Below are 13,979 nucleotides of genomic sequence, written 5' to 3'. Positions count from 1 at the left end.
CTGGCGGGCTACAGTGCATGGAGTCACAAAGAGTCAGACACGAGTGAGCAACTAAGCACACACACATGCAATGCCACACAGAAGGGGTACACTTTGGGGGTGAAAAGTGCTACTGGTACATAGTTCAAGAGGATTCACAGGAAAAAAAAAATGTTATCAAGGAATCCTATAATGAATTTGAACAAAGTCAAATGTTATAAACATCTGAATAAAATCATTAATGCACTGCTCAACAGATCTCTGAAAATTACTACCTATGAATACTGACTGATTCTAGCTCTTACTCTGGGAATCCTATACTTGCCTATTCATGTACAAAGAAGAAATTTCTAAAAGAAATAAAACATTAGCAGCAAAGGGAACGCTCTCACACTGTTGGTAGGAAGGTAAATGGATACAGCCACTATGGAAGACAGTATGCAGAGTCCTTAAAAAACTAGGAATAAAACCACCGTATGACCCAGCAATCCCACTCCTAGGCATATTATACCCTGAGGAAACCAAAACTGAGAAAGACACATGTATCCCATTGTTCACTGCAGCACTATTTACAATAGCTAGAACATGGAAGCAACCTAGATGTCCATCACAGATGAGTGGATAAAGAAGTTGTGGTACATATACAGAATGGAATATTACTCAGGCATAAAAAGCAATGCATTTGAGTCAGTTCTGATGAGGTGGATGAACCTAGAACCTATTATACAGAGTGAAGTGAGTCAGAAAGAGAAAGATAAATATCATATTCTAACACATATATATAGAATCTAGAAGAAAGGTACTGAAGAACTTATTTACAGGGCAGCAGTGGAGAAACAGACACAGAGAATAGACTTATGGACATGGGGAGAGGGGAGGATAGGGTGAGAAGTATGGAAAGAGTAACATGGAAGCTTACATCACCGTGTGTAAAATACACAGCCAAGGAGAATTTGCTGTATGGCTCAGGAAACTCAAACAGGGGCTCTGTATCAACCTAGAGGGGTGGGATGGGGAGGGAGATGGGAGAGAGGTTCAAAGGGAGGGGATATATGTATACCTATGGCTAATTCATGTTGAGGTTTGACAGAAAACAACAAAATTCTGTAAAGCAATTATCCCTCAATAAAAAACAAGTTAAAAAAAAAACATTAGCAGTGTATCATTTGAAGATGGTATGATTAATATTTACTTTGTTGCTGAATTTTTTAAAACAGAGAGGTTGCTCCTCCATCTACCTAATTAAACTTGATTATTTAAATGACAGATTAAAATTTTGGATCTAATCCTTATTCATTCACTATTGTGGGGAAAACTTAAAACCACTAAAAAGCGATGAGAATACTTTCATGATTATCAAATTCTTGGTAGTAAATTATGTCTGTTTCTTTTTTTTTTTTCTTTTATGATATTATACATGTTTTAATGCCATTCTCCCAAATCATCCCCCCCTCCCTGTCCCACAGAGTCCAAAAGGCTGTTCTATACATCTGTGTCTTTGTTTCTTTCATTAGTAATTCAATCCTAAGTAAGACTTATAACCTAGGAAAATAAGATTTAGACTAAAGAATTATTTGGTTATTTAAAAAACACATATGGTGATAAGCTGTACCCTTTTCCCATGAAAAGTGAAAAACTGCAACCAAATAGTATTGAAAGCTAAGGATAGGAGCTTTATCTACACCCCTCCACATGTTTTACAGGATTTAGGTTATCACTTGTACTCTCATTCAAACTGATTTAAAACATTAATGAATTTTCCTATTTTAAGTACAATGGTGAACTAGGTTTTGCACATCAATCTTCCTGTTACAAATAACTTAATGACCTCTAAAAGTACTTAAAAACATTTTTTTGAAAGCACTGAAAAATAATAAGACAGTAAAAAAATCATCAAGTCAGAAAAGTAAGAAGGGATTTCAAAAAATAGTGCTGGAAAAACTAAATATTTGCATTCGAAGAAAAAAAAATAAAGGTGGACACTTACCTTACAAAAACTAACTCAAAATGGATCAAAGACCTAAATGTAAGAGCTAAAAGTATAAAACTCTTCATAGACAACATAGAAAGTTCCATGATACTGAATTTGACAATGATTTCTTAGATATGACACTAAAAACATAGGCAACAAAAGGAAAAAAAATAGATAAACTGACTAAATCAAAATTTTAAACTTTTGTGGATAAAATAATACTATCAACAGAATAAAAAGGCAACCCACAGAACTGAAAAAATATTTGCAAATTACATACCTGATAAAGAATTCATATCTGGAAGCAACTCCTAATACTAAATTAAAATTGGGCAAATTAAAAAATGGGCTAAGGGACTTCCCTGGTGGTCCAGTGGTTGGGAGTCTGCCTGTGAATGCAGGGGACATGAGCCCAATCCCTGGTCCAGGAAGATTTCACATGCCATGGAGCAACTGAGTCTGTTGCTACTGAAGCCCATGCACCCTAGAGAACATGCTCTGAAATAAGAAAAGCCACTGCAATAAGAAGCCCATGGACTGCAACTAGAGAGAATCCCTGCTCACCACAAGTAGACAAAGCCCATGCAGCAACAAAGACCCCACACAGCCAAAAATAAACAAACAAAAAAAATGTAACAGGCTAAGGACTTGAATAGACACTTGTCCAAAGAAGACACATAACTAGCCAATAAGCATAAGAGAAGATGCTCAACATCACTAATCACTGGGGAAATGCAAATGAAAATCACAGTAAGATACCACTTCACACCTGTTAAAAGTTATTAAAACAAAACAAAACAGGAAACAACAAGTATTGATGAGGATGTGGAGAAACTGGAACCCTTGCGTGCTGCTAATGAAAATGTAAAATGGTGCAGCTGTTGTGGAAAATAGTGCATTGATTCCTCAAAAAATTAAAAATAGAATTACTATATGATCCAGCAATTCCACCCATGGGTATATACCCAAAGGAAATAAGAGCAAGGATTCAAACAGATACTTGTACACCCATGTTCATAGCAACATTATAAACAACAGCCAAAAAGTAGAAACAAGTAAAGTTTCCAATCGGTAGATGAGTTGATAATCAAAATGTGGTATGAGTACACACAAACATACACACAGAGAGAGGAATATTATTCAGCCTTAAAAAGGAGTGAGATTCTGGTACATGTTATAACATGAACCTTAATGACATTATGCTAAGTGAAACAAGCCAGACACAAAAATACAACTACTACATGATTCTACTAATATGAGGTACTTAGAATAATCAAACTCATACAAAGTAGAACAGCAGTTACCAGGGGCTGAGGTGAGTGAGATAAAGAGAATATTGTGTAATGGGTTCACTATGAGATGATGAAAAAGTTGAGGAGACGGATAGTGCTGATGTTTGTACAACAATGGGAATATATTATACTTAATGCCACTGAACTATACACTTAAAAACAGTTAAAATGGTAAATTTTATGTTATATATTTTACATTATGTATATTTTACCACAATTTTCCTTTAAATGAAACAGGAATGAAAATTCAGCATGGAAAGCAAATTCTAAAGCCACATTTCCTCTGAAGTGTTCTTGCTGATCTTGAAAAATTAGAACCTTTGTTTTTATTGATTATCAGGGTGACTGATACAGAAATAAAACTGAGGGCCTAAGCCCCTCTCATAAGAAGCTGGAATTCCAAAGAGATACAACCTTAAGTGAGAATAACCCAAGGCAGATAACAACTTTGGATCAAACTGCTTTTCTCAAACTGTAAACCTGGGTTATAAACTGTATCCTGGATTGCAATACTCCCAAAGTGTCTGTCAAAAGCAAATGTAAATTTCCTAAGTATGTACTCTATGGCGCAAAAAACATTCTTAACTTTTCAAATGTAGTATCCAAGGCCCAGATAAGGATAATGGAATACACAGGAAACTAAAAAGGAATAAGAATTATATGAAACAACAAAAAGGAAAAGGGGTCAGGAAATGACTTAAGAAATTGTAATTATCAGATGTAGACCAAAAAAACAATTTTGTTTTCTGTGATAGGATAAATAAAAGACAACTCTGAACTTTTAGCAGAGAACTGAAAAGTAACAGTGAAAGTCACTCAGTCGTGTCAGACTCTTTGCAATCCCATGGATTGCAGCCTGCCAGGCTCCTCTGTCCATGGAATTCTCCAGGCCAAAATACTGTAGTGGGTAGCGGTTCCCTTTTCCAGGGTAGGCCTCGGCTCTACCTGCTTTCCCTCTCTCTCTCTCTGACTACCTCCGGAATAGGGAACTCTTGCCATTAGACTGCTCTACATGCAACACTCCACTCAAGCCGGCCCCTAGACTAAGGTAAGATCCGGACAGTGTTCTAGAGGCACCCTAGAACTCAGTCCTCTCCGGGTCCCGGGGACCCTTGGCCCAGGGCCACTCTGTAGGCGATGGTGGGGGACTCTCCACCTCGACACAGAGCTCTCATAACTCCTATTGCAACTACGGGTGATGACTCGAGCTCTCAGTAGGAGCCTCTGCTGCCTTTCAATTGTGGGGTCTGGCCAATCTGTCCCAAAAGATTCCCCTCTGACCCGTGTTCTCAAAAATCTCAAACCACTTGCATTCACTGAACTCAAAGCTAAGCGTTTAAAACAACTCTGTACACAGATTTGGCCTCAATACCAATTAGACAATCAAGACCACTGGCCTGAAGCTGGCACATTTAACATTCTTCAAAATCTCACAGACTTCCTTAAACGGAATGGCAAGTGGTCGGAGGTGCCCTATGCCCAAGCCTTTTGGGCCCTTCAGAACAGGCCCTCCCTATGCAAGGCTTGCTCCACCCACGAGGTCCTTCTATGCACCTTGCCTCCCAAGCAAAAGGGCTCTTCTTCCTCAACTAACCGCAGACCGTGACCTTCTGCACCCCCGGAGTTCGACCTGGCGGACGAGCCCCCTCCCTACCCGCTACCCCACCAACCCTCTCCTTCCCCTTCATCCAACTCACCTACTGGCCCGGAAACCTCTCCTGACTCCCCCTTGACCCCACTACCCCATCTCCCCGACTCCCACTCCCCCCTTCCCCCCCTGCCACATGGTCACGTACCCAACACATGTTTCCCCTGAGAGAGGTGGCAGGACCAGAGGGCCCCATCCGAGTCCATGTGCCATTTTCATTGTCAGATATGAGCCAGATAGAGGAAAAGTTAGGATCATTTTCTGAAAATCCTACCAGATACAGAAAAGAATTCCTGAGACTCTCCCAGGCCTATAACCTCACATGGAGTGATGTATATTATATCTTAAATGCCACTCTCACCACTGACGAAAAAGACCATATCTGGCAAGCAGCAAAAGCCCACGGTGATCATTTACATAACCAAGACTGGGATAGCCCAGTGGCTGATGAGGTGGTGCCTCCATTAGATCCCCACTGGACTTACCAGCCCAGTGACCCAGGTATCAGGAGACTCAATCATATGATTACCTGCATTCTAGAAGGAATGTAGAAAAATACTCATATCCATGTCAATTATGATAAAGTCAGAGAAATCACCCAAGGGGCAGATGAAAATCCCGCCCTATTCTTGGCACGCCCCACAGAGGCAGTCCAGAGGTATACCAACCTAGATATTACCACGCCTGCTGGGTTACTCTACCTTCACGTTCAATTCATCAGCCAGTCCGCCCCTGACATGAGACACAAGCTTTGACAACTAGAAAAGGGCCCTGAGACCCTCCAAAGAGACCTTCTAGAAGTAGCCCTCAAGGTGTTCAATAATAGGGAGGAGGAGGCTAAGAGAGAAAAAGAACGTGAGAGAAAAACTAAATATGCCTTTTTGGTGGCAGCAATTAAGGGATGAGATCAGCTTGGCCCAAGTCATCCTAGAACGGGGCTTAAGACCCCCTCCCCCCGACCCTGCTTCCAATGCAACCGGTCAGGACATTGGGCAAAATCATGCCCAACCTGTGGCCAATGGGGACACTGGAAGATGGACTGTCCCCAGGGATGCCCTGGCACCCCTGGGGAGGTCCCACCTCCCAGACCTGGAGAGTGGAATGTCCACAGCGACACCCTGGTGCCCTTGCGGAGATCCCCACTTCTCCCCAGAACCCCAGCCCAACCCTACGAGAGTTGTTGCAATGACAGGGGCTGGGTTCCAGCCCCCCAAGCCCGTGTCCTGAACACGAGCTTGGAACTTAGGGTAGATGGGGTAGTGGCCAGGGAAAAGACCTCTTTTATAGTAGACACTGGAGCCACTTTCTCTCTCTTAACTTCCTACTCTGGCCCAACTCAAGACTCAGAACTCACAATCAAGGGGGTCTCTGGAGTTCCTCTAAGGCAAAAAATCAGCCCTCCATTACTCTGTCAGTTTGGAAAATCGACCCTTATACACTCATTCCTCATAATGCCTCAGTACCCAATGGCACTCCTAGGGAGAGATTTGTTATCCAAATTAGGGGTCTTTATTACCATACCCCACCTTGATACAGTCTATATATTCTGCATGCAGATGACACCTGGATGGTCCCTATCCCTCACCCCTGACCTTCCCTTAGATCTACCCGCCTTAGACCCCCAGGTCTGGGACACTGATCACCCATCCATAGCCAAACATCATCCCCCAGCCCACATTACCCTAAAAGACCCCTGGACTATAATCACCCAACAACAGTACTCTCTCACCCTGGAGGCCCACAAGGGACTTAAGCCTATCATAGACCATCTTCTTCAAGCCTCTAGCCTAATTCCTACCCATTCACCACACAACACCCCTATTCTGGCAGTAAGGGAGGGACCAAACTCTTGGAGACTGGTCCAGCATCTGTGAAAAGTCAATGAGGCCATCACATCGACATTCCCAGTGGTCCCTAACCCTTACACCCTTCTGTCTACCATACCCCTGACTGCACCCACTTCACGGTATTAGATCTCAAAGATGTCTTTTTCACCATCCCCCTCCACCCCCACTCCCAACCCCTTTTCGTCTTCACCTGGAAAGACCCCGAGACTCACGTTTCCCAACAACTAACATGGACAGTTCTCCCCCACGGGTTCAGAGACAGTCCCCACTTTTTTGGACAGGCTTTACAAAAAGACCAACAGACACTCGACCTAGCCCCGAGTCATCTCCTCCAATATGTAGATGACCTCCTCCTTTGTAGCCCAACCCAAAAACTCTGCCTCCAACATACTGCCAAACTCCTTGGGGCCCTGGGATCCTGGGGTTATCGGGTATCCCAGTCTAAGGCCCAAATAGCCCAGACAAACGTCACCTACCTGGGGCTCTCCATATCCCATCAACAAAGAACTATTCCCCCAGATAGAATCCAGGCCTTAATTAACTGTCCACTTCCAAAAACGAAAAGGGAGCTCCTGTCAATCCTCGGCCTCCTAAACTTTTTCCATATCTGGATCCCTAACTTCTCCCTCATTGCAAAGCCGCTCTATAAGGCAACTAAAGGATGTCTGGATGAGCCCCTCTTTAACCCCTCCTCACTGGCCAATCCTCTTCATCAGCTCACCCAGAGCCTCCTCTGAGTGCCAACTCTCCACCTGCCAGATCACACCAGACCATTCTTTCTCTTTGCACATTCCAACCAAGAACAGGCCCTGGGACTTCTGTGTCAGCGGACCGGAGACACCTGGGCTCCCATAACCTATCTATCAAAACAGCTTGACATAGTGACCAAGGAGTGGCCTCCCTGTATACAGGCCATGGCTGCTATCGCAGCCCTCGTACCTGAAGCAAACAAACTCTTTAGACATGCCCCTTTAACAGTCTGTTCTCCACACACCTTCCGAGACTTACTATCACATCGGGCTTTCCTCTCCCTTCCCCCTTCCAGGGTACAGGTCCTACTTGCCTTTCTCCTAGACCCTCGGCTCTCATTCTCCCCCTGCTCTCCCCTTAACCCCGACAGCTTATTACCCATGTCCTCTGCAACAGACTCCCTCCTACATAGCTGCAGCCTAACAGTAGATCTTACCCAAACCCCTTCCAACATTTAACAGGTCAACCCATCCTAGACCCAGACACCCCACACTGGTTTATTGATGGCAGTTCTCAAAAATCCCCACCTTTTGCAGCAGGATATGCCATCATCCAGGGGGACCTTTGTCACAATCACAGAACCCAGACAATTGAAGCTTCACCTCTGCCACCTCACACCACTTCCCAACAAGCAGAACTGATAGCTCTCACCAGAGCTTTAACTCTGGCTAAAAATCTAAAGGTTAACATCCACACAGACTCCAAATATGCCTATAACGTACTTCACTCAAACATCCTAATATGGAAAGAGGTTTCCTAACCCAAAAGAGATCCCCCATTATTAATTCAGACCTTATCTACAAACTTCTAGAGGCAGCACTCTTACCAAACAAAGCCGCCATCCTCCACTGTAGGGGGCATCAAAAGGGAAGTCTCATATCAGCCTACAACAATGATGCAGACTAGAAGGCAAAGGAGATAGCCCTGTCCCATCCTTCCCTCCAGTCCCCTGTCATCTTAGCTCTGACTCCTCCCAACACTCCCACCACCAGAGAAATCCTTTCTTGTCTACACTCACTTTTTCATCCCTCATCCAAGACATTCCAACAGTTCCTCCATAACCACGTCCCCATATCCAATGCTGACCAACAATATTTAGATAATCTTACCTGCTCCTATCAAACATGTCAACGTACTAACCCCAATTCCAACCTTAAACTGACATCCTTTCCAACCCATCAAATGCGAGGCAGCCTCCCAGCACAGGATTGGCAGATAGGCTTTACTCATATGTGCCTGGTCCGGAGAGTCAGATACCTCCTGGTTCTTGTGGACACCTTTTTGGGATGGGTAGAAGCATTTCCCACTACAAACAAAAGAGCCCATACCGTGGCCCAAATCCTCCTCACAGAAATTATCCCAGGTTTGGCCTGCCTTCATCCCTACAGTCTGATAATGGCCTGGAATTTACATCCAAGGTCACCCAACAACTTGTCCAATTCTTACAGATACCCTGGAAATTTCACATTCCATACCATCCCCAGTCCTCAGGAAAGGTAGAAAGGATGAATAGAATAATCAAAGAAACCCTTACCAAACTAACCCTTGAAGTACATCTGGATTGGACTAAACTTTTGCCAATTGTTCTCTTCAGAATACGGGCTTTGCCCAGAAAGCCCCTGGGCCGAGCCCCTTTGAGGTGATGTATGGAAGGCCCATGCTCCCTCCTGGACGCCCCCCTGAAGCTCCTCCCATACCAAGCTTCTTACACTCCCCTCTGCTGGCGGAACTCCGCAATGCCCTCTGGAAATATGTCAACCACAACTTGCCTGCCACTGACCCCCAAGCCTCCCTGCCCCCTTTACAAATTGGGGACATGGTCTATCTGTCTGATAATCCCCAGGGTGACCTAACCCCAAAGTAGCAGGGACCATTCAAAATCATCCTCCTTACTCCAACTGCAGCAAAACTCGAGAAGGTCACCTCCTGGGTACACCTGTCTTGCCTGAAACAGGTCACCTCTGATCCTGTGCTGCCCTCCTTAACTGACCCCTATCAGGTCTCCCTCACAGGACCCACCTCCTTAAAATTCACCCAGGGACAACCTCTGTCAACCATCCAAGAGGACACTGAATGACCTGGTCTCTCTTCAACCTACAACTGTTCCTGACCCAACTACTACAAGACCTCTGGACCAGTGCCCTGACAGACCCTCCTTCAAAGATTTGACTACACTGGTGTCTCAACTGTGGCTCCAGGGAACCTCCTACAACCTGACTCTAGACGAAATTGATTTCTTTACTCTCATTCTCTACATCATTCTACATCCTAATGAACACTGTTCTCCCTCAGATTCAAACAACCACCAACTTGGGGCCTTTTTCCCCTCGCCCTGACTAGCCTCTCCCTGTTTCTCTAACTATAATAGCACTCTTAATCTTAATCCTTGCTATAGGCCTAGTAACTGTCTCCCCTCAGGACTGGCCACCTATCCTTCGTCTTTCCTTGGGTATTGCCTACATTGCTAGCTGTGTTCTACTCCTAGGGTGCTATTTCTTCTGCACTGCCTAACTAAAAGCCCCATGACTCCTCTGTTCCTTATCGTTGCTGCACTCCCCAGCCTTCTGGCTACTCCCTGCCCCTGCTGTGACATTTATTCCTATGTACATTCCTTATGTTATAATACAGCTCCAAAACCATGCACCTTGAACCTCGGGGGTGGGAAGTCCAAATCCCTACTCACTGTTAAAGTACAAAAGAAAGGGAGTTACATGAGTATCTGCCATAAGCCAAATGGAAGAAACATATGTTTCTATCCAATTACCCACTGGGGGTACTCAGACAGGGGCAGGGTACTAGATCAAAATCGGGAAAAGAAACAAGAACAAGTCAAAAAGAACATAATTTCCTGGTTACAGGCTACCCCTGAGACATATAAATACCTAGACCTTCTTTCCCAATTATGGCCTCTCCTAAAACCTCCCTCTGGCAACCAACACCTTACCCGCCTTCTAAACTCTTCCTTCCAATTCTTCCAATACACACAACACACATCCCAGTGTTGGATATGCATGTCACTGTCTCCCTCACCACACATAGCAATTCCTTTACCTTCAACCTGGCTGTTACAGGGCAAGTATAATTCCCCTTCCCAACAAAAAACTACACAACTCATTGGGCCAGTCTCTGACAATGTCCTACTCTCAACCTCTTCAAACCTAACCTGTATTAACTACTCTAGTTCCAACTACACTGATCTTACAAACTCTGCTCCCTCCTTCTGTTCCACTTGGGTCCTCTGGAACAGCACAAATAATTGCACCAATCTGGGAATCTTCATTCTCTGCGGGACCTATGCATATTCATGTCTCCCCTTGGACCCCTCTGGACCTTGCATCTTGGTCTTCCTGACCCCGGTCTAACATTCCTCAAAGAAGAAGAGGTAGAACAAATAGTCTACCCCTAAGGGGAACTTTCCCACAGGAAAAGACGAGCTGTTATAGCCCCCATCCTGATCGGGACTGGCATAGCAGCAGCCCTAGGCACCGGGCTTGGAGGCCTCTCGACCTCTGCCTATTTTTACTACAAGCTGTCCCAAGAACTTAATGAAGACACGGAGCAGGTAGTGGAGTCCTTTGTTTCAATCCAAAGACAAATTAACTCATTAGCCTCTGTGGCCCTACAAAATAGGCGAGCCCTGGACCTTCTCACCACAGAAAAGGGAGGGACCTGCCTTTTCCTAGGAGAGGACTGCTGCTATTTTGTTAATAAAATGGGCATAGTCCAGGGCAGAGTCAAAGAACTTAGAGACAGAATTGAATGCAGCAGAAAAGAGTTACAAAACCTTTACAGTCCCTAAAACCTATTCCAATAGGTCCTCCCTTGGTTGCTCCCTTTCCTGGGACCACTGGTACTTATCATTCTATTCCTTTTATTTGGACCCTGTCTCTTCAATCTCTTTCAAAGGTTTCTCCAAGAACGGATTCGGATCATCTCTCAATTTCAGGTAAAGACCATTCTTCTTGAGAGCCTCACCCCAAGCTCAGAAAAACCCTGGGCCCTAAGACAATCCTCCATTCCAGACACCAAATCGTTGCCCCTATCCAGCAGGAAGTAGCCAGAGAGATACGGTGCCCTTTTCCCCATTTTTTTTTTTTTTTTTTTTTTATGATTTCAGCGTCTGGAATGAAGGCGTCTTTTGGGCCTAGAAAAGAAAACAACAGTTTCAAAGGCCCTTGCTGAATCATCGTACTCCGGAGAAAATAAAACAGAATTTAGGTCCCACCCTGATGCTCCAGGCCGGTTGCATCTATCTGGGACTTTTTACCCCCTGTCCAGAAACCTTCCACCCCTTACACCTGCCCAGAAGACTTATCACCCCCTGTCCAGAAACCTTCCACTCCCTACACCTGCCCAGAAGACTTATCACCCCCTGCCCAAGTACAAATGCCATCTCAACTAAAGAATATCCAAAACATCCTGTCTGATTAATGTTTTCCTTATTGCTTCCACAAACCTCCCTATAAATATGGAGCCTCCCTGATCCCTTTCCGCGCTCAGCCTGGTCGTTAGGCCGACTCTCGCCCCTCCTTGCCTGAATAAAGCTAACCTACTTCTGTTGAGGTCATCTTTCCTCTTTCTGCCTCAGCCCGAACTATACCTTACATGTATCCCAGCTTCTCACTTCTCCTTCACTTAGGATGCAGAAGGTGCCATGGTCTGGGCGCAGGTTGGAAAAGAATTTCCAGACATGAGACAGAATGAGAGGGAAATAAAGTTTGTTAGACTGGGAGACGCTGTTAGAACAGTGGGCCAGCTCGAGGGAGAACTGATGTTAAACAGGGGTTCTTAGTCTGCTTTTATACCCGGAGTGCAAGGGGTTGGATAGGGGTCTTGCGGGTGATTTGCTGACTGGATGAGTAACGTACATATACTAGGTGGGGGGAAAGAGTAAGGCAAATGCCTTCTCTCTATGGGGTAGGAGGGGAGACAGGTTATACTGCTCAGGAGGACCTGAAATCCATTAATAGCTACAACATGGGAGAAGGAAGGATGATAAGGGTCTTGTTTTTCTGTTCCTGCATTCCAAGACCCGCCTTGGTTTTATCTGCTCTGTTGTCCTTGGGTCACCACAGAAGGCTCAGCTTCTCTGTCCACCAATGCTGAGTCAAATCTTGGAGACAGAGTTTTGGGTAGAAAAGGAGAGTTTCATTGCTTTGCCAAGCAAAAGGGGACACAGTGAGCTCATGCCCTCAAAGTCCTCTATCCCCACTTGGGGAAGACAGTGAGAAGTTTTATTGTCCAAAGAGGGCGTGATCAGCTCTTGGACAATCTTCTGATGGGTTGGTGGTGAGGCAAGAGTCAGCGTCATCGTCCTTCAGGTCCAACTGGTCTAGGGTCTACACGCTGTGGGGAGCATACCATGGTTAATCGTTAACTTCTGCCACCAGGAGGGGTTTCAGTACCTGTAAACAAGCGTAAAGGCTTATTGTGTGTATCCTTTGATGGGGAAGCAAGACCTTACCCCAATGCTCCTCTTGACTATTTCTCTGGTTTCCCAATTCCTGCCTTCCCTAATTGACAACTGCTTGAATCTGCCCACTGGAGCTCAGGGAAGGTCATGGAGGCTGAGTGAAGGCTGTTTCCTGTGATCAGAGAAAGAGGGGACACAAAGGCCTTGGGCCCAGGAGCCCCACAGGGCCATGCATGCCTCCATGTATTCTTATGCCCCTAATTGATTGCTCTTTGTTTGCTAAAACCTCCATTATAGCGTTGAATAGTAGTGGGTGGGAACGCTTGCTTTCTTCCTGGAAATGTCTTCATTTGTGCATGCATGCGTGTCTGCTCAGTTGTGTCAGACTCTTGAAACCCTATGGACTGCAGCCCGCCAGGCTCCTCTGTCCATGGAATTTTCCAGGCAAGCACACTTGGGTGGGTTTTCATTTCCTACTCCAAAGGATCTTCCAGACCCAGGGATTGAACCCACTTTGAGTGTTTACCAATTAAGCAAGTGAGATAGCGGCTGAACTACAACAGGGTATTGCAAGTATTTGTGTGTGTGTGTGTGTGTGTGTATGTGTGTGTGTGTTTGTGTGTAATCAAATTAAGCAAGTATTCCCCAATCACTATTTTCTTGGGTTTTTTTTTTTTTTTATCATGAATGGCTATTGAATTTTATTAAAGACTTTTAAAAAATTATCTGTGAAAATAATTGAATGAATGACATTAACAGATTTCCCAATATTCAACCAGCCTCTGTTTTCTATCCTTTTTGGTCATGAGGTATCACATTCTTAATGGTGGTGTTGGCACCTATTTGCTATTTCTTTAAGTTTTGTCTTTTGTACTTCTACTTACTTTTAATGTACCTTACTTCACTTTTTCCAGTTTTTTTTTAAGTGAGAATTTATTTTCTTTCTTTTTAAAGTGAAAGTAAAAGTAGCTCACTTGTGTCCAACTCTTTGCAACCCCATGGACTGTATAGTCCATGGAATTGTTCAGGCCAGAATACTGAAGTGGGTAGCCTTTTCCTTCTCCAGGGCATCTTCCCA

The 13,979-nt window shown here is 44.5% G+C and overlaps 1 protein-coding gene across 1 annotated transcript in view; it reads right to left on the bottom strand.

Annotated features, from left to right (window-relative positions):
- Nucleotides 1-2,806: 2,806 nt before the first annotated feature.
- The window catches only part of LOC102397283 (GTPase IMAP family member 6), a 32,561-nt gene continuing 21,388 nt past the window's right edge, over nt 2,807-13,979 (bottom strand). Inside the window, exon 2 of the mRNA XM_044947043.2 lies at nt 2,807-12,893. Coding sequence (XP_044802978.2) covers nt 12,887-12,893 — 7 coding nt within the window. The 3' untranslated portion in view covers nt 2,807-12,886. The remainder of the gene's footprint in view (nt 12,894-13,979) is intronic.

This window comes from Bubalus bubalis, chromosome 8, assembly GCF_019923935.1.
Source record: "Bubalus bubalis isolate 160015118507 breed Murrah chromosome 8, NDDB_SH_1, whole genome shotgun sequence".
NCBI classification, from domain to species: domain Eukaryota; kingdom Metazoa; phylum Chordata; class Mammalia; order Artiodactyla; family Bovidae; genus Bubalus; species Bubalus bubalis.
The sequence above is the reverse complement of the archived record's forward strand: the minus strand, read 5'-3'. Positions and strand labels throughout refer to the sequence as shown.